The sequence below is a fragment of the Mesoplodon bidens genome, assembly GCF_964165515.1.
Source record: "Mesoplodon bidens genome assembly, chromosome: 15".
Lineage (NCBI taxonomy): Eukaryota > Metazoa > Chordata > Mammalia > Artiodactyla > Ziphiidae > Mesoplodon > Mesoplodon bidens.
Window position 1 is genome coordinate 56,911,086 of NC_138171.1, and position 15,222 is coordinate 56,926,307.

Sequence of the window (15,222 nt, forward strand, 5' to 3'; positions counted from 1 at the left end):
TAGCTGAATTATGACCCCCAAAGATAACCATATCCTACTCCATGGAACCTGTGCATGTTACCTTTTACGGCAAGAGACTTTGCAGGTGTGACAGGTCATGTCATTACAGGTGTGCAGGTGTGTCCTTACAGCGGAATGACCCCTGTAAGGATCTTGAAACGGGGAGATTATCCTGGGTAGTCTCTGGGGGCCTGACATAATCACAAGTGTCTTTAAAAGAGTAAGGGGGAAGAAGAGCTGATGCAGAAGAGAAGGCAGTGCCATGACCAGGAAAGCATAGCCTGGAGTGATGCGGCCACAGCCAAGGAATGCCAGAAGCCACCAGAAGCCAGAAGAGGCAAGGAACAGATCCTGCCCTGGAGCCTCCAGAAGGAACCAGCCCTGCCATCACCTTGACTTTAGCCCAGTGAAACTGACTTTGGACTTCTGCCCTCTATAAGAAAATTAGTTTGTGCTGTTTTAAGCCACAAACTTTGTGGTAATTTGTTAGAGCAGCCATAGGAAATTAATACACCATCACCTTGTGTGTTGTATATGTATATGGATGCATGTGTGTATATATAAATACACACACATGTAGCTTTGTATCCTGACTTGTTTCTTTTCTTGTCTAGATCATGAACATTTTCCTGTAGCATGTAAAGATCTCTGAGAACATGATTTTTGATAGCTCCTCAGTTAAACACAATTTATTTCAGGACTGCTGGGAACATAATATAATGGCAATTTTCCCTGTATAATGCTTTGAACATCCCTGTACATAACTCACTGTCCTTGTTTCTAGTTCCTTAGGGGAGATTTCCATAGGTCTGAACAGATTTAAGGCCTTAAGGAAAGCTAAGAAGTTTGTTTTTATCCATAAAATAGCCATCGTGTCGCCTCACATCCTGCTTTTCTTGTCCACATACACACAGATGTTTTTCATAGGTGTCATTCTAGTGTGTACCTAATTTTGTAATCAACCTTCTTTACTTAAGGACAGTTCATCAACACTTTTCAGTGCTGCCAATAATAACGGCAACAACAGCGAGAGCCGCTACTACTTATTGAGCATTAACTACGTGCCAGCCATTGCACCCAACACTTTCCATCCGACCTCAGTCCCCACAACCACCAACGCCATCTCCATGTCAAAGACGAGGCTGAGGCCCAGACAAGTGCAGTAACTGGCCCAGTGACACACGGTTATAAGTGGTACCGCAGAAAGGGACCTCAGAGCTGTCTCCCTGCAAAGCACTTCATCACACCGCCTTGCAAAGTGAGGGGCGCTCATGTTCACACCTGCTCGATATCCCGACAGGGAAACTGCTGAGTCTCTGCTGCCAGACGGGGATTCTAATCCAGTAGCTAAACAGGCTCAGACCCCTCTGGGAAGGTGACAAGAGCTCTGAACCTTCCTTCCAGAAGGATGTGAATACACACATCTCCATAAACTGGAGAGCAAGTTAATAAGCTCACTCTAAGACTGCAGTTCAGCTCAAGTAGCACAGGCTGCATTCTTCCCAGTAGCCACAAGCTGGGCGAGGCTATGGGCCCCCAGGTAGACAAGAAGGACTCGTTCCTAACAAGCTTCCCGTCTAGCAGGCAGGACAACAGGTGAGGAGGTCTTCAGCAGAAGGACCCTGGGCAGGTCCCCTCAACCATGCTAAGCTTCAGACTCCTCTCCCTTAAAGTAAGCCCCAAAGTGCAGAATCACCTAGGGCTACTGGGGTAACTGGAGAACAGCGGGGGTAGAACGCTGAGCATGACGACCAACCACTGTTTGCTGAATAATTATCCTCTTATCCAAGAGCATTCATATTGTTTCCTCTTTTCCTTTTTCTGTTAACAGCATCTAAATGTGTATGTACTTACGAGTGTGTGTATGCATCTGTGTATCAAGTCAACCTCTGAGATCATTTAAAATAAACATCTCGGGAACAGACTGGTAAAACCACCAGCAGGGCAGTTTACTCAGAATACCTTCTGTCTCAATCCCTAAAACCCAAACTAATCCCCTCCTGAAACCCATTAGATCAGCCCAAACCGCACAAGTGCAAACAGCCTTCTTTCTACTGGAAGCCTCTCTCAGAATTTGGTGAGAGTACCACTCTGGGCCAGCCGGCTGACCAGCCAAAAACTTGTTTTGTAACCCACCAGACAACCATCAGTACCTCCATCACGATTCCAATCAAGTGACTCTCACCTGCACTGTCTTTCCTGAAAACTACAGTCACCTTCCTCTGACCCTGAGTACACATGAAACGCCTCCAAGTGTGTTTTCACCTTTCAATTTCGCAGATTGCGAACCGATACAGAATCCTTCTAAAGCTTGCCTGAGTGACGCTATTGATGATCATTATTATCCCAGCAGGGCTCCGCTTCCACTGCCAGAATTAATGTGGTCTATTTAAAGCGCAGCTCACCTGCCACTTAACACTTGCAGTGTCCATAATTTAATCTGGGAATATACACTTATCTCTTGTTGCTTTAAACCAGAGGCTGATTCCAAAAGTGGGTGAGGGCTTCTGGTTCCCCCAACTCCTTAAAGCCATCCGCCGACAAGAACAAGAGCCAAGAAGGGGGCACTGAGGTGAGCTACCTAGGGGCACCTGCTGACAGAGGATGATGAAAGCACGTGGCCTTTGGCAAAGCTTCTAACGGGCCTCAACTTTAATCGATGCCAAGAATTCAAGAACGCATACTCTGGAGGGCAAAATCCCTGGCGCGAATTCTACTTCAGGCATTGCGTGACCTTCGGCAACATAGTTTGTCCTTCATTTTCCTCATCTGTAAAATGGGGAGAACTACCTGCCTTTGAGGTTTGCTAAGAGGGAAAAAAAATGAGACAATAAAGCATGCATATGAAGTGCTTAGTACCAAGGCAGGCAAACGGCATCCCTTTCGCTTTCTTCTGGCAGCTGCACCCCTCTTTCCTAGGGGAACCGTGTTCCATTTGGTTCCCTGTGAAGTTGCTTTTAGCACTACCAAACTCTCCCTCCCACAGGGGTGGGCAGGTAACCCAAGCTGGTCAACCACCTGGCCACAGCAGGGCGGGCGCCTCAACTTGCCTCACTCAGCACCCCCGCATCCTGGTCCTGTTTGATATTTTGTGCAACTTTTGCGTGACCTTTGTGTGATGGATTTTTTTCTGTATTAATTTTGATTTTTTTAAAATATTGCATGAAAATATTATTTATCTTGATCGCTGAGCTTTTGGTGTTCCCTTAAATTCTGTGGCTGAAGTGAGTGCTTCACTGGCCTCACCCTGGACCACGGGGCCCTCCCCACAACTTCTGCCTGAAATGCTAGAAGAGAAGCCTTGTCTCCCTCCAGAACTGAAGTCAGCAAACAAAGGCCCAAGGGCCAAATTCAGCAACCCCACCCCTCTTTTTGTAAATAAAGTTTTTGTGTTTTTTTAAATTTATTTTTGGCTGTGTTGGGTCTTCGTTGCTGCATGGCCTTTCTCTAGTTGCGGCGAGCGGGGGCTTCTCATGGCAGTGGCTTCTCTTATTGTGGAGCACGGGCTCTAGGCACACGGGCTCCAGCTGTGTGGCACGCAGGCTCAGCAGTTGTGGCTCGCAGGCTCTAGAGCGCAGGCTCAGTCTTTGTGGCGCACGGGCTTAGTTGCTCCATGGCACGTGGGATCTTCCCGGACCAGGGCTAGGACCCGTGTCCCCTGCATTGTCAGGCAGATACTTAACCACTGTGCCACCAGGGAAGCCCTGTAAATAAAGTTTTACTGGAACACAGTCACGTCCATTTGTTTACAAGTCATCTGTGGCTGCTTTCCTGCTACAAAGGCAAAGCTGGGACGTTGCTACAGAAACTTATGGCCCACAAAACCTAAAATACTTACTATCTGATCCCTTAAGGAAGTTTGCCAACTGCTGTTCTAGAAGTAGGAGCTATAACTGTCGTGTAAATCTGGCGCTTCCTGGGTCCATTTCCCCTATCAGGTAGAGTGGCCCACCTGGGAAAGAAGCCAACCCACAGAGAAGCGGAGCTGGGAGAGACCAAGGGACAGATGTAGGGGATGCTACTCCACTGGATCCAGCTCAACCCCTAGTTTTCTTGGTTACTTCAGTCAGTAAGTGCCCTGTGGCTGTCACCTGCAACCAGAAGAAGCCTAATGCAGGGAGTTAGGGCAGGTTCAACCATCTGACAATCATTTGGGGGACCGAGAACATGGCAGGCCCTGAGCAATGCCTGCACACATTCAAGGGGTGATGGCATCCCTCAAAAATAAACACACTCTCTCCGCCCCGGGTCGCCGCAGCCTCCGCCGCTTTCGGGCCTAGCAGCCTGAAGGGAAAAAAAGAAAAAGATTTTAAAAAAAAACCCGAAAACGCTTTAAAATCTTTAAAAAAGAAAGAAAGAAAAAAAAAAGCGAATCCTCCTCGGAGAACCTGCGGGGAAGTCACTTTTGCGCGCTTCCGGCCTGCCCGACGTCGCCGCCGCCGCCGCACCTGGGCGTTCGTCGGTCCCCGTCCGTCGGTCCGGTGGTGAGCCACTCGCGCGCCCGCATCCACGCGCCTCAGCCCGCCGCTCGGCCGCGCCGCGTGGCAGCCCCGCGCCCGCCGCCCTCGCCCCCCGCGTCCGCGATGCCCTTCGCCGGCCCGGCGTGGGAGGCGGTTGCGCGCTCCGGCCGCGCGGGGCTTGCCGAGTCGGTACCGACAAATATTTGGTTTCCCTCTTCCCCGGGTTGCTGTAATCTTAAACCGCCGGGAGCCCGAGGCCTATGTTTATAGAGAAACGCACGTTCCGGAGGCCGCCGTGGGCACCACTGGGTTGCCTCGGGAAGAATTTTTGTAATTTGGAGGACAGTCCCCGTTTTCATTGTTTTCATTTTTTGAAATTGGGAGCTTCCAGACCAGGACAGCTGAAAATTAACAAACTCCCAGGGAGGGCCATATTGTTTTTGAGAGCCTTTTGTCTGTGGTTGGGCAGTCTCGTCCGAGCCGTCCCCGCACTCCTCTCCGGCCCTCGGAGCCGACTCCAGCTTCTCTGAGCTTCACTGCCACCTGTGGGCCGCGGCTCGGAGCGGAGCCCCTTTTGTCCTGTGTGGCCCCCCCTAAGAAGTCCTCCTGGCGGGGCTCGGGGTACTGGGGGCTGGGGAGATGAACGCTGCGGCCAGCAGCTACCCCATGGCCTCCCTGTACGTGGGTGACCTGCACTCGGACGTCACCGAGGCCATGCTGTACGAAAAGTTCAGTCCTGTGGGGCCTGTGCTGTCCATCCGGGTCTGCCGCGACATGATCACCCGCCGCTCCCTGGGTTATGCCTACGTCAACTTCCAGCAGCCGGCTGACGCTGAGCGGGCCTTGGATACCATGAACTTTGATGTGATTAAGGGAAAGCCAATCCGAATCATGTGGTCTCAGAGGGATCCCTCTTTGAGAAAATCTGGCGTGGGAAATGTCTTCATCAAGAACCTGGACAAATCTATAGATAGCAAGGCACTTTATGATACTTTTTCTGCTTTTGGAAACATTCTGTCCTGCAAGGTGGTGTGTGATGAGAACGGCTCTAAGGGTTATGCCTTTGTCCACTTCGAGACCCAGGAGGCTGCCGACAAGGCCATCGAGAAGATGAATGGCATGCTCCTCAATGACCGCAAAGTGTTTGTGGGCAGATTCAAGTCTCGAAAAGAGCGGGAAGCTGAGCTTGGAGCCAAAGCTAAGGAATTTACCAATGTTTATATCAAAAACTTCGGGGAAGAGATGGATGATGAGAGTCTGAAAGAGCTATTCAGCCAGTTTGGTAAGACTCTAAGTGTCAAGGTGATGAGAGATCCCAGTGGGAAATCCAAAGGCTTTGGCTTTGTGAGTTACGAAAAACACGAGGATGCCAATAAGGCCGTGGAGGAGATGAATGGAAAAGAAATCAGTGGGAAAGTCATTTTCGTCGGCCGTGCACAGAAGAAAGTGGAACGGCAGGCCGAGTTAAAGCGAAAATTTGAACAGCTGAAACAGGAGAGAATGAGTCGGTATCAGGGGGTGAACCTCTACATTAAGAACTTGGATGACACCATTGATGATGAGAAGTTAAGGAAAGAGTTTTCTCCTTTTGGATCAATCACCAGTGCTAAGGTGATGCTGGAGGATGGGAGAAGCAAAGGGTTTGGCTTTGTCTGCTTCTCATCCCCTGAAGAGGCAACCAAAGCAGTCACGGAGATGAACAGACGCATCGTGGGCTCCAAGCCACTGTATGTTGCCCTGGCCCAGAGAAAAGAAGAGAGAAAGGCTCACCTGACCAACCAGTATATGCAGCGGGTGGCCGGGATGAGAGCGCTCCCCGCCAATGCCATCTTAAATCAGTTCCAGCCTGCAGCTGGGGGCTACTTTGTGCCAGCAGTTCCACAGGCTCAGGGAAGACCTCCATATTACACACCTAACCAGTTAGCACAGATGAGGCCTAATCCACGCTGGCAGCAAGGTGGGAGACCTCAAGGCTTCCAAGGAATGCCAAGTGCTATACGCCAGTCTGGGCCTCGTCCAGCTCTTCGCCATCTGGCTCCAACTGGTAATGCTCCGGCCTCTCGTGGCCTCCCTACTACCGCTCAGAGAGTCGGGTCTGAGTGCCCGGACCGCTTGGCTATGGACTTTGGTGGGGCTGGTGCTGCCCAGCAAGGGCTGACTGACAGCTGCCAGTCTGGAGGTGTTCCCACAGCTGTGCAGAGCCTAGCGCCTCGTGCCGCTGTTGCTGCCGCTGCTCCTCGGGCTGTTGCACCTTACAAGTACGCCTCCAGTGTCCGCAGCCCTCACCCCGCCATCCAGCCCCTGCAGGCACCCCAGCCTGCGGTCCACGTGCAGGGGCAGGAGCCGCTGACCGCCTCCATGCTGGCCACAGCACCCCCACAGGAACAGAAACAGATGCTGGGTGAACGTTTGTTCCCGCTCATCCAGACGATGCACTCAAACCTGGCTGGGAAGATTACGGGGATGTTGCTGGAGATTGACAACTCGGAGCTGCTGCACATGCTGGAGTCCCCCGAGTCTCTCCGCTCCAAAGTGGATGAAGCTGTGGCGGTCCTGCAGGCTCATCATGCCAAGAAAGAAGCTGCCCAGAAGGTGGGCGCTGTTGCTGCTGCTACCTCTTAGACAAGGACACACCGATTCAAAAGCCAAATAAACCCTCATGGAATTCAGCTCAAGGTTTGAAGACGTCCTAGCTTGTCCTATGGACCTCAACACCAAGAACCACAAATTGCAAATTTAATAGGTCATTTTGTATCAATTAAAAGAATATATTCTCTGGGTTCTGATATGGCCCAAACAGTGTTAACTTTTTTTTTTATATTGTGAGTTTTGATTTTCCCCCCCCAGAAGCTGGTTTTATTTGATGTACCCAAGTCTTAAGTTTCTCAATAAAGAAAAAAATCTCCATAAAAATAAAAAATAAATAAATAAATAAACACACATACAAAAACACTGCTCAACAATAAACAGAAAACCCAACTACAAGGAGCTAGGCTCCTTGTAAACAAAGGCTTATTTTTCTTAATTACTTAGTCTGGAGGTAGACAGCTGGTTCAAAGGCTCTGTCACGGGCAGAATCTCTACCCTCTACCCTTGCTGTCTCAGAGGACTGTCAACACTCTGGGCCTCACATTCACAACTGGAGCAGAAGAAAGAGGTTAAGATACAAGTCAGTTCTTGGGAATTCCATGGTTGTCCAGCGGTTAGGACTCTGCGCTTCCACTGCAGGGGGCACGGGTTCGATCCCTGGTCGGGGAACTAAGATCCCGCATGCCGCAGTGCAGTCAAAAATAAATAAACAATTAAAAAAAAAAAAGATAAAGCCAGCTCTATCACTCCCTTTTTTCAGGCAAGGATAAGTTACCCCAGAAAAGCACAAGGGAGTGGAGAACATGTCAAGACTGGCTAAATCACTCATGAGCCATGACCTAGAGAAGGACATCCCACAGCTGCAAGCAAAATCAGGGTTCTGTTAAGCCAAAGAAGAAAAGGGGAAAGGATTCTAGGCAGTAAGCTAACAGAATCAGCCATACATCGTATCAACCATTCCAGGAACAAAAGGCAAAACCAAGTGCTTCCATATTCCAGCCTGAGACCTGGGTGAGCAGAGGTGCCCCCAAATCCCAGTCACACCCCAATCTGCATGAGCCCGACTACAAGACACAAATGCAGTGGCAAAGCAGAGTTTCCAATGAGGGGCTGTGGCTCTGTCACGTGGCCATCGCCCAACCAGCTACAAGATGCCTCCTGGAACTAGAACACAGGGGCTGTGCTTTAACCATGAAGAACACATAATTAAGACTTGTATGAAGTATGTAAATTGGGACCTTTTTTTTTTGCTTTCTTCAATTGCAGTAAAACATACATAATAAAATTTACCACTTTAACCATTTTTCAGTGTATAATTCAGCGACATGAAGTACATTCACAAGGTCGTGCAACTATCACCACTATCCATTTCCAGAAATTTTTCATCATCCCAAACAGAAACTTCATACCCATTAAACACGAATCCCCCCCATCCTCCCCTCCCACACCCCCTGGCAATCTCTGTTCCACATACTTTCTGCCTCTACAAATTTGACTATTCTAGAGTCTACGTATAAGTGGAATCACACAACACGTGAACTTTCGTGACTGGCTAATTTCACTTAGCATGTTTTTAAGGTTCATCCATGTTATAGTAGGTAGCAGTACTTCATTTCTCTCTATGGCTGAATAATATTCCATTATATATAGTATATACCACACTTTGTTATCCATTCATCTGCTGATAGACATTTGAGTTGTTTCTACCTTCTGGCTCTTGTGAATAATGCTGCTATGAATATTTGTGTGCAAGTATCTGAGTCTCTGCTTTCAATTTTTTTAGGTATGCATCTAGGAGTGGAATTGCTGGATCATTTGGTAATTCTATGTTTAACTTTTTGAAAAACCATCAAATTATTTTCCACAGCAGCTGTATCATTTTACATTGATACTTTTTTTTAGTAAAGATGGAATTGTCTTTATTTCGCTGCAACTGAAATTAACTCTGCTATTAAATTTCCTTTCAGTTAGTTTTTAAACTCCCTTCACTCAGAAAAAAACGAAAACTTGCCAGTTAAAGGTAACTTAGCCACTTCCAGTTTTTTTTTAATTGTAGTAAAATTCACTATTTTAAAGTGTACAGTTCAGAACTTGATACATTTTTTAAAATATTTATTTATTTAGCTGCATTGGGTCTTAGTTGTGGCACACAGGATCTTCGTTGCCGCTTGCAGGATGTTTAGTTGCAGCATGCAGGATCTTTTAGTTGTGGCACGTGGGATGTAGTTCCCCAACTAGGGATTGAACCTGTGCCCCCTGCATTGGGAGCACAGAGTCTTAGCCACTGGACCACCAGGGAAGTCCCGGAACGTGATACATTTTTAAAGAATGAATATAGATCCCTTTTGCTGTACACCTGAAACTAAAGCAACACTGTAAATCAACTATACCCCAATAAAAAATTTTTTTTAAAGAATGAATAAATGCACAATGATCTAAGATGCTGGATTGCTCTGGAAGACTTCAGTAGATTTAAACTTAAACACCCCTACTGACTCACCAGAACAAGTGCCAGTTATCTTGGTAGAGGTGAAAGGAGATCACAAAAATGAAGCAAGAAAAGGAGGACACATTACCACTTACTGCCCGGACGTGACTGGGCTCCCCACTACCTCTCCACTTCACCTCGGCCCACTCTCCCTGCTGCTCACCCGGCAACAGCCTCACTGGTCTCCCGGCCGCTCCTCCAACCAGCCAAGCCTGCTCTGCCTCAGGGCCCACCCAGCCTCGAGAGCAGAAGCCACACCAGCTAGGCCACTGAAGGAATTTCAAACAGGACATCTGTTACGGAGCTCTTGGAAGAGGCAGAAAGCCAAACAGGAGATAACGAGGACACCCAGAGATAACGGACGTCAGAAAGCTAATCCATCCCTAAAGCCAGAGGAACAAAAGGTGTTCCCAGGCGGTGTAACCAGGGTTGCGGGCAACAGCTGGACTGTGGCAGAGGCACCTAGGAGGAAAGTGGGGGGACGAGGAAGGCCTGACCGGCAGCCACGGGGGACCTCCAAGGACCATGAAGGAAGCACAGCCATGGCTAGAGATGCCCCCTGAAGCAGGGCTGAGAGGAAGAAATATTCCAGCTCCCTTCTTCCTCTCACCTGCTGACCGTATCACCACCTCCCACTGAAATGATGGGCAAGGGGACCCGGGAAATAGAGTTTGCAAGGCAAGGGCAGGGGGTCAACTTGAGAGCAAACGAGAGACTGACTGCTACATGCTTTTGACCCTGTTGAACTGCCTGGGATTCCTTCCCCCAATAACAGGATGGCTAATTCCTTCGCTTCCTTAGGTCTCTATTCAAATGTCCCCATGAAGAGGTGTCTGACCACTCTACAGAGACGAGGAAAAGCTCCACCGTGGCAGACCGCTAGCTGCTCATCCAAATCCATCCTCTCTTCCACCCGAATCCGCAGACTGACTACACATCCCAGCCTGCTCTGCAGGGGCCAGGTGACTCTCAGGTGCCACTACTCCCTGACACCCTTCACCAGCCCGATTCACTCATCTCTGTCAGCTGTTCGGCCCCTGTGATCATCTGAAGGCTGAGTTCCCAGCTCTAACACCTCAACAGAGCACACCTGGCCTTTACCCACGTGACACAAGGGCCTATGGTACCTCCTTTATGAACAAGTGGGAACTTTCTCCAGCACTTCTAAAACCTGTGCCCTGTTTCCTTCTAGGGGTGTACTCCATCCTCTGCGCAAGAGCCATTTTCATGCTGACAGAAGCGAAGCAAAGTACCCATGGAACCAACAGCCTGGATAATAACTCAAAACTGACAACTCCGATGCCAGGTCTGAGTCTTCATTTACAGGACATCAAGATTAAATACCTGGGACTTCCCTGGTGGCGCAATGGTTAAGAATCCGCCTGCCAATGCAGGGGACATGGGTTCAAGCCCTGGTCCGGGAAGATTCCACATGCCGCGGAGCAACTAAGCCCGTGCGCCACAACTACTGAGCCTGCGCTCTAGAGCCTGTGAGCCACAGCTACTACTGAAGCCCGCGCACCTAGAGCCTCTGCTCTGCAACAAAGACAAGGCACCGCAATGAGAAACCCTTGCCCCGAACAAACAGTAGCTCCTGCTCGCCGCAGCTAGAGAAAGCCCACACACAGCAACAACAACAAAAAAAACCCAACGCGGCCAAAAATAAATTCATTCATTCATTAAAAAAAAAAAAAAAAAAAGATTAAATACCTCTGAAACAGCCAGAGGTCCCCTTCGGCCAAGAGGCATCACTCTGGCTACAACAAATCCTAATATGCTGGGACAGTTTCATCCCCCTTAATAAATGGCCACTGGCCCAAGCCCTCAGCCACTCCAGCAGTCAAGAACCCTCCCAGGACCCTATGGACATTGCCCAAATCCAGTGACTCACGGGTTAACACCTCGCCCATGGGGGACAGCGCTCTGGCCCTGGCTCCCTCCCTAAGACCAGCACTTCCCCACCAGCTGCTGAACATTTTTATTGCCACCCTGGACATCTTCTTTGCCCCTTTGGCAGACATCCTCCCAACTCTCTTTCACCAGAACTAGCTGATTTTCAAGTTCTCGAATTCAACAGAGAAACACAAAGGGGGAACTGAAAACGTGATAGGGATGGCAGGGTGAGGGAGTGGACTTCCCCTCACGATCAAAAGGACGGGCCTAGGGTTCTCCCGGCACATGCAGCTTCCTCTGCAATCAATTTTCTACAGAAATGAAACTGTTACCCAAGGTGCCCCGGTGAAGCAAAATATAAATTCCAATTTGAGTTAAATGCAATCAACCACTTTCAAAAATCCCCCCTGAGGATCAAGGAAGTAGGTTTCTCTAATTTTACAGTTGGGGCTATATTAATACTAATACCACCTGCTTTCAACTGTGAGGATGTACAGATGGAAGAGGGCGGGGTTTGGCATCCCAGGAGAACGAGCAACATGACCTGACATCTGGGTCCTAGAGTCATTATTCTGAGTGTAGTTGCAGGCTCCTTGCAATACACTGGAGCTACAAATGTGAGCAAGGATGGACCCAGTCCCTGACCACCGAGAGAGGCAGACAAGAAAACGGTGGTGCCACACAGAGGTCTGGTGAGAAGAGGACTCAGGACCATTGCGGGGTGCGGGGGGGTCGTCACCGATCCGAGGGGCACCATCCAGCTGAACTGTTAAGGAGCTCACGAATGACTTTAGAGAGAAATCTGAAACTTCAAGAGACAACAGATGGAAACTAGTATGAGACAGCACTTCACACCCATTTGAGTAGCTATGATCAAAAACACAAAACGTTACAAGTGCTGGTGCGGGTGTGGAGAAATTGGAACCCTTGTGCACTGCTGGTGGGAATTTAAAATGGAGCACCCCGGGCTTCCTTGGTGGCGCAGTGGTTAAGAATCCGCCTGCCGATGCAGGGGACACGGGTTCAAGCCCTGGTCCAGGAAGATCCCACATGCTGCGGAGCAACTAAGCCCGGGCGCCACAACTACCGAGCCTGCGCTCTAGAGCCTGCGAGCCACAACGACTGAACCCTGCATGCCTAGAGCCCATGCTCGGCAACAAGAGAAGCCACCGCAATGAGAAGCCTGAACACAGCAACGAAGAGTAGCCCTCGCTCACCGCAACTGGAGAAAGCCCACGCACAGCAACAATGACCCAACACAGCCGAAAATAAAGAAAGAAAATAAATAACTTTTTAAAAAATAAAAAATAAAATAAAATGGGCACCCAGTACAGAAAACAGTATGGTGGCTCTTCAAAGAATTAAACATGGAATTACTGTATGATCCAGCAATTCCACTTCTGAGTATGTAACCAAAAGAACTGAAAGCAGGGACTCGAACAGTTATTTGTACACCCATGTTCATAGCCGCACTTTTCACGACAGCCAATGAGTGGAAGCAACCCAGGTGTCCATCGACAGATGAGTGGATAAACAAAGGTGGTCTATCCATACAATGGAATATTATCCAACCTTAAAAAGGATGCATGAAGCTTGAAGACATTATGCTAAATGAAATAAGCCAAATACAAAAGGACAAATATTGTATGATTCTACTTATATGAAGTACCTAAAGTAATCAAATTCACAGAGACATAAAGCAGAGTGGTGGTTGCCAGGGGCTAGTGGGAGGAGAGAATGGAGAGTTATTATTTAATGGGGGCAGGGTTTCTATTTGGGAAGATGAAAAGGTTCTGGAGATGGATGGTGTGATGGTTGTACAATGTGAATGTACTTTTATGCCTTTGAACTGTACACTTAAAAATGGTTAAAATGGTCATTTTTATGTTATGTATACTTTATGACAATTTTTAAAAGAGAGGGAGAAAAAAATAGAAGTTTGAGCGGTTGTAGGGGAAGGAGGAGGAGGAGGCTGGGAGGAAGCCCGAGGCTGGTCAGGGGACCTGGGTAAAGGGCCGAGCCATTCACTAAGCAAGGAACACAGGAGCAAACATGGGGGTGGGATAGGGGTGAGAGTTCAGTCATGCAGACCTTGACAAGCCCGTGGTACATCCAAATAGGGACACTCAAGAGAAAGACCGGGAGTGATCTGCCGGAGGTATCACTAAGAGTAATCGACACACAGATAGCAATTTTCACCGAGGAATTCAGACAGTATGTGTAGAAACAAGAGTCAACAACAGAATCTGAGGATAAATAATATTTAATGTTTGAGGATGTAGAAGGGATATGCCAGGAAGGATCTGCAAAGAAGTAGAAAGTATGCCCAGAGGTTGTGGCATTACAGAAGAGAGGGGGAGACAAAGTGTCAAGGTCAGAGGTGCCAAAAGGCTGCTGAACAGATGAGGAAACTTACAGTTAAATTTTACAAGACAGGCACCTCAATAATAAATGCGCCTCTGGTATGTTCCGAATCATGCCTATCACCTTGTAATAGACTGCCGACACATAACCTGATGATGATATTTTAGTGATTAACAAGAACATCAAACTCCAAGGTTATGCCATTGAAATGCCACTTCTATAATCGGAATGTGTCCCCTCAAAATTCATCTCTTGGAAATCTAACCCCCAAAGATGACGGTATTAGTAGATGGGGCCTTTGGGTGGACCCTTAGGTGATGAGGGTGGAGCCCTCATGAATGGGATTAGTGCCCTGATAAAAGAGGCTCCTTCCACCATGTGAAGACATAGCAAGAAGGCACAGGCTAGGAACCAGGACAAGGAAGTACTCTGGAGCGATCCTGGTTTAAGATACCTCGGGAATCATGAACTATAGTACTGTGCACATTGAATGATGGTCTTCCTTCCAACCAAAAGGTATTTATTGAACATAATTTTACTGAAGAACCCATATACTTCTAGACACTACGCTAGGAGCTAGAAAGTCAGGAGGCCAGACAGTCTCAGTCACAACTCTGCCTAAAAGCAGCCCTAGACACTAAGTAGATGAATGTTTGTGGCTGTGTTCCAATAAAACTTTATTTACAAAACAGGTGGTAGGACATAGTTTGCTGAGCTCTGCTCTGAGTGCTCCTAACTTACTCAATACTTGCGGCTTGGACTTCCCTGGTGGTCCAGTGGGTAAGACTCCGTGCTCCCAATGCAGGGGGCCCGGGTTCGATCCTTGGTTGGGGAACTAGATCCCGCATGCATGTCGCAACTAAGAGTCTTCATGCCACAACTAAAGATCCCACATGCCACAACTAAGAAGTCCGCATGCCACAACTAAGAGTCCACATGAAGCAACTAAGACCCGGCACAGCCAAAATAAATAAATAATAAAATGCTGCTTCATTTACTCACGAGTTCAAATGGGGGAAGGGGGTCGTGATCTTTCAGAGAGCCCTCTTTCTGGAAACAATATGCCATTATAAATAAAAGTAGGAGCTTCAGAATCACAATCATGTAGGCCTGCCTGAGTAGAAATCCCAGCTCTGCCACTTTTTAGCTCTGGAACATTAAGGAAATTATTTAATTTCTTTGAGCCTCATTTTCTTCACCTGTAAAATGGGAACACTGTTATTCACTATGCATAATCATTTTAGCAGTAAAGTGGAACAATGGGCGCGAAGGGTCTAACGAATCCCCTGGGTCACAAGAGCTGCTCAGTATGAGTCACTAGCAAACACTAAGAAAGCCAAACCTGTGGTTCACTGAAAAGAGCAGAAAACACCCAAGTGTCATTTCCAAGATGAATGTGCTAATCACATTGTTCCTCCCATTTCTGGA

The 15,222-nt window shown here is 48.2% G+C and overlaps 2 protein-coding genes across 3 annotated transcripts in view; one reads left to right on the top strand and one right to left on the bottom strand.

The window, feature by feature from the left end:
• The window catches only part of SNX29 (sorting nexin 29), a 555,171-nt gene that overhangs the window by 488,973 nt on the left and 50,976 nt on the right, over positions 1-15,222 (bottom strand). The window lies entirely within an intron of this gene.
• Positions 4,710-7,236, top strand: LOC308628473 (polyadenylate-binding protein 4-like). The gene is made up of 2 exons (XM_081255418.1): positions 4,710-6,504; positions 6,640-7,236. The coding sequence occupies exons 1-2, from the start codon at positions 5,100-5,102 to the stop codon at positions 7,080-7,082; spliced, it is 1,848 nt and encodes a 615-aa protein (XP_081111544.1). The 5' UTR covers positions 4,710-5,099; the 3' UTR covers positions 7,083-7,236.

Excerpts from the sequence above, each read along its gene's own strand:
- LOC308628473 (XM_081255418.1), top strand. The coding sequence starts at position 5,100 with ATGAACGCTGCGGCCAGCAGCTACCCCATGGCCTCCCTGTACGTGGGT. Across the intron at positions 6,505-6,639 it reads TCGCCATCTGGCTCCAACTG|GTGTTCCCACAGCTGTGCAG; the intron begins GTAATGCTCCGG and ends GCCAGTCTGGAG.